Here is a 5916-nt window from a genome sequence, read left to right as displayed (position 1 = left end):
GGGCAAGCCGACAACCAATACAAAAGGACGCTGAGCTGGAGCGAATATCCCTGCGCCACGTCACCTCCAGGCATGGCCATGGCAGAGGGGACATAAGGGATATCCCTCCTGGTCGGACAACTGTCAAACAATGGCTGGTTAGCAATCTCCTTCCTTCACAATTTTCCGGCTATAAATAGAAGACTCAACCTCCAGGTTTAAGGGTTCGATTTCTTACTCTCTTATTTCATACACACACTTATCCCCAAAACGAATTTTCGAATTATTCGAATCGAATTATTCAAATAATTTTTATTTTTCCTTGAATTCGTACTCGATTCGAATTCGATTAAAACCTACCGAATTCGATTCGAATTCGTATTCGAATAAAAAACCCAATTCGTATTCGATTAAAAATTCGAATTCAAATCGAATTCAAATAAATTCGATTTAATTCAGATTCTTTAAAAACATGTAAAAAACTTTCAAAATGAAACATAAATTTTAAAGCAACCATAAAGCACGATATCACCTTAAAAAGTTCTAAATAAAGTACCACAAGTCTAAAATTCAAAACGAGAAGTCGGGAATAACCACTCCACATTACAAGTTTATATTTTTACGCTTAGAAATCTATTGATAAATTTGTTACTTAGGTTTTAGTAATGTGCCATGTAGTGGGTTTGATAATGGGTAATTTTAATACTTGGAAAAAAATTTGAAAATAATTTATAGTATAGCCTAATAAAAGTTATATATATATGAGTAGGAGTTGGGTGGAAAGTGGGTTTTTCCTAGAAAGTCTAGGAAACAATCAGAATGAGACATGTGGCATTGAAGATTTTTAACTAGAAGGGCAATTGTGTACTTTCACATTCTATTTTTATTTTTGGAATTTATATTCATTAACTAACTATCCATGTCCATATTTTGTAACCGTTTTTCTCCATGATTTTCTGAATAATTTGTTTTCGAAATCTAAACCAATCGCATATTCCATTGTTCAGAAGATTACTAGCAATTATCAACATGTTCTTGGTGCTGTGTTTTAACAGTTTACAAGGCTAAAGTCAATTTTTTTATAGATCCCACAATATAAAGATGGTAAAACACATGGTATAAATCTGCTTGCTATTAAAACACAACTCTATGAATCTGAATGCTAAAACACAACTGTATGAATCTGCTTGCTGTTAAAACACAACTGTATGAATCTGAATGCTAAACACAATTGTATTCGATTTACTTGACTCGAATTGAATCGAATTCGAATTCTTATAATCGAAACGAATTCTTCATAATCGAATTTAAACGAATTTCGAATTCGAAACGAATTCTGCACACCCCTAGTTACAAGGAGAACCCCCATCTTCTCCTCCTTGTAGCGAGTCACCGGCGTTGTTCGTTTTGCACGACATCTTGGAAGAACCAACCATTCGTAGAGTGAAGAACAGAGGTTGAACCGTATTACACGAGATGACCCGTTGTAATAGTCTAGTATTATCTAGTGTTTAATCATGATCCTAATAAACCATCAACATTTGTTAATTCATGTTGTCTTGAACAAGTGAAATCACGAAATTCAACTAAAAAGAAAATATGTCAAATGTTGTCGGATGTTATCAAAGCAACCTCTCAAATCATTAGTTTTGTTACAATCATAACAAAAAAAAGTATTTATTTATCATTTATACATTTATTTTGTTAAAAGAAAAAAGACGTACGTTAGAATGTTCTCGGTTTGCACTAAATTTGTTTCAATTTATAACCTAGAACATGCGAGAGCCTCGTGCATCAGGATTGCCTTTGCAAACCCAAAACAAAAAGTCACTTCCCATATGTGTATAGCAAGAACATAAATGGAAACCGCTATGCAAGCCAACTATTTGAAAAAGCAGCTTTTACATCTCTGTATAGAATTTCACATAATATTATGAGTAAATTGCCATTTTAAAAACCCTTATATTATATTTATATAGTTTGTAAATAGTTCATACAAGATTTAACATTCTATTGGCGCCGACAAAACTTGCTTCTTGAATTGGAACCTTAACTATGTATCATTCCCCATCCCTGTGCATTATGCATTTCAAGAAGCGACTACGCAGAAGCTAGTTTACTTCAAAAACCTTCATTTAGTGGAAGAAACTGCAAAATGGTTGCCAACATATCTACACAACACAAGATTTAAACGAAGATTAGCATCCAGTTTAAAAGAAGAGTAACTTACTTTTTGAGTCCCTGTGTTTTAGTGGTTTTAACCACTTTAGTCCAAAATCAAAAAGTTTAACGCTCTAAGTCCCTAACCGTTCATTTTATAACGTCCTGAGTCCAAAATCAAAAGTACAAGTGTTAAAAGTTGGACTCAAAATGTTATAAAATGAGTGGTTAGGGACTCAGGGCGGTAAACTTTTTGATTTTGGACTCAAGTGGTTAAAACCACTAAAACACAGGACTCAAAAAGTAATTTTAGCGAAAGTTAAAATATGATGTATGCAACTACAACAATGCTTCCAAGGAAACCAACTTCTTCCTGTTATTAACTTCAGATCAATGATTTAAACAAAAAGTAGAATTATATAATTTATGAAAAAGAAAAAAAAAAGCTGCTTTCTGGTATAGATGTTGGCTTCTGATATGAATCTGCCCGAGTAGGATGCAATCATGACACAAAGAGTGACAAACTAATCAAATTCACTAAACTGCTACGCAGTTAATGCGGTAAAATATCGGATATCGGTCAAGGACCAATATTTGAGATATAGGTTATCTCGGTGGGGTGGGATATCGGTAATTTTAAATTTTAATATCATGTAGAACTTACATATATAGCAATTTAACACTAACAATTCAGTATACTCCTTATCGTTAACAAATTAACCTTTTGCAACTTGCAAAACACTAACAATTGTAGCAAATAGGAACTGATTAAGACTTGAAACACTAACAATTAACAATTAAGACTTAAAACACTAATAGCAGCAATAATGGTAGAACTATGAAGAAAGGTACATATATTGGGAAAATCGGTCATTTATTGGTCGACTATCGGTCAATATCGCCAATAATATCGGTACTGATATTCTGACCGATATTTGACACCGATATTTTACTTGGGGAGCGATAACCGATATATCACATATACAATTTAGGATATGCAGTGGGCACCTTATAGACGTTTGGCTTCTAATATGAATCTGTCTGAGTAGGATGCAATCATCAGACAAAGAATGACAAACTTATTAAATTTACTAAACTCAACAGCATTAATGGTTTATTGCATCTTTTTACGGATCATAATAAGATGGAAAAGAAGATATTACCTTAGTATGTTGTGAATCAAAAAGTCTGCATCGAGATATACACAAAAGCAAATAAACAACTTGAAATCAATCAGTTACAAATAGCGAGTTTTTCAGTCCATTCATCAGCTGCCCCATAATCAAGACTAAGCTCCCTCATTGGCGGAATATTTTCCATAGCAAACAGCATAAGGTGCGGATATGCGGTATGTGCGTGATCATACATAACTAACTGCACAAAAACATTCGGGCATGGACTATGGCTCATGTAACAAGCAACGTTTCTCATTTTTGAAACATCAATAGCAAATTCCAACGGCGGTATGGATGGATACGACGGGCGTACGTAGTCTGAATAAACTTGAGAGAAATCCCCCCATTCTGCCCATCGTTCACCGAACCGATTTGGGTACACTAAACTATCCTCCCCGTTCATGGTGAACACTTGCGCTTGATCTCTTGTAAGAACAACGCCGGTATATTCACAAATAAACGAACCCGCTTGTATCAAGTCTAGTGATCTAACGCCCCAACCCGTTTCCATCGACCTGAACACTTCGAATCTGTTCTTCACACCCTTTTGGCTGACCCGATTCAAACAGTTCGAGGGGCAAGAACAAAACGGCCCACATTCGAAGATTATCGGTTTTCCTCTAAGAATACGCCCGTTTAGATCGTAAGCACATTCACCGCCGTTCTTTTTAACACAGACACAATCAAGCGTACACCCGTCTACACAATTACACCCACCAGTACTCCGCACGTTGTGATACACGAAAGGCGGGAAAATAGTTGTTACCTGATAGTCAAAATTCAACGGCTCGTGATTATCATCAATGTCGTTAAATAAAAACACTGGCACCTGTTCCTTGTTTCTTGACATATCTAAACTAACATATCCCACAGGCCGAGCCGCCAACGGGTTAGCCCGAATACTCTCGGCGAACTTAAGAATCGAACTGCCCATTTCGGGTTGACCTTCCATTCTAACGAGTTTAAACTTATACACACCGAAACCCGACTTCCCTACATCAAACCAATACTCCTCAATCTTATATATCCCATCGTAAACATAAACCTTCTCGCCAATACCACCTTTATACTTGAACCCACGAACGACACGCACTTCAACCCCGTGATGCATACTCCTTTCCATCCCAAGATTCCCGCCTTCCAACTTCTGATGAACCACTTGTCTCGAATTCTTATCTTGCCCACCATGACCCGTATACACGATAACATCGCCACTATCTTCGTCATCTTCATACCCACCCGAAACAATCACACTAGTAGCAATCGGCTCCCCGTTGGAGCTCTGCTTCGAGCTTAAATAATCAATCCCCGCCTGAATCTGACCGTGAATTCCCAACACGCATAACTCCATCCTAAAACAAAACACATCCCCAACATGTATACCAGGTATCGGACCGACAAACCGTTTATCTTGATTTAACCAAAGACCTCTATCCCTCATCAAAGCAGCAACCTTCATATCACCCCGAGCTCGTGGTACTCTCCCACTCATCACATTCATAACATTCCTACGACGAATATCGTCCTCCAACATACAATGTATCCATAGCGAATCATACAATATCCTTGTCCTCCTAACCAGTTCTCGAAAATATCTCTCGTCCTCTATCTCGAGATTTGTAACCCTAACTAACTCAGCAGACCGCGGCGGAGGCTTTCGCCTATACGCGCTTTCTACATGTGCCAGCTGGTTATCTTCCGCAACCGGCACGATCGCCAGCGCATAAGGATCCATAACATCCTCATCGAAATCCAGATCCACATTAACATGTTCATCTTCCTCAAAGTTATTCGCATTATTAGCATTCAAATTCATTTCAGATCCATCCAATTTATCATCATCTAACCGGTGTACTGCATTTACACTGTTCGATTGAGCTACTGGCACACTAGGCCTATAACTAGGGTTAGGGTTTAGCGAAAAACCTGATTCAAGCGGTTCGAGCGGTTCGAGTTTCGGCTCCATTGTGAGGATGATCAGTGGTGGTACAACGTTCCGGCGATGCTCCGGTGGCGATGGTGGTGACGGTGATCGGAGTAAAAAACCGGATCTATCCTGTAATTGTAGATGAAATGAAAATACTCAAAATAATAATAAAAACTGCTGCTAGTGACTGATTTGTAGTGAGGATAGACACATGAGCTTTGAAATATGGTGGATCATGAAAATGTGAAAGATTTGTTGAAGAAGATGTGGAGGTTTCAGGACAGGTGGAGATGGTGGTTTTAGCCAACAAATCCTGATATGAAACTACGGGGAATGTGTGTGTATAAGTTATAAATAATAATTAGTAATAATTAGTAATTAGCATCATCAAATGTCATGTGTGATCTATGTGTTTTTGTAAAGTCAAAAAAGTTACTTCGTCACTCTTCCAAGCTATCTATATAAAAAATTTTAATTTTTAATTTTTTTTTGAACGGCTAATTAATTTTTTTTTTAATTTTTAATAAACAACATATACCTAAATTATTTTTTTTATTTTTAATTTTTAATAAAATAGATCTTATGAGTCTTTACTATATGTAATTAACATTTTTAACACTATACCTAAATTAATTAGATTGTTAATACACTTTTTTAGCAGTGTACGAAGTTGGA

The 5916-nt window shown here is 36.6% G+C and overlaps 1 protein-coding gene across 1 annotated transcript; it reads right to left on the bottom strand.

Moving 5' to 3' along the window:
- Nucleotides 1-1851: 1851 nt before the first annotated feature.
- Nucleotides 1852-5569, bottom strand: LOC110890693 (histone-lysine N-methyltransferase family member SUVH9). Its single transcript, XM_022138314.2, has 2 exons — nt 3303-5569; nt 1852-2150 (listed from the first exon to the last, which is right to left on the bottom strand). The coding sequence occupies exon 1, from the start codon at nt 5278-5280 to the stop codon at nt 3373-3375; it is 1908 nt and encodes a 635-aa protein (XP_021994006.1). The 5' UTR covers nt 5281-5569; the 3' UTR covers nt 1852-2150; nt 3303-3372.
- Between the last annotated feature and the right edge of the window lie 347 nt (nt 5570-5916).

Source organism: Helianthus annuus, chromosome 11 (genome assembly GCF_002127325.2).
Source record: "Helianthus annuus cultivar XRQ/B chromosome 11, HanXRQr2.0-SUNRISE, whole genome shotgun sequence".
In the NCBI taxonomy this organism is placed as follows: Eukaryota; Viridiplantae; Streptophyta; class Magnoliopsida; order Asterales; family Asteraceae; genus Helianthus; species Helianthus annuus.
This window is presented reverse-complemented; position numbering and strand designations above follow the sequence as displayed.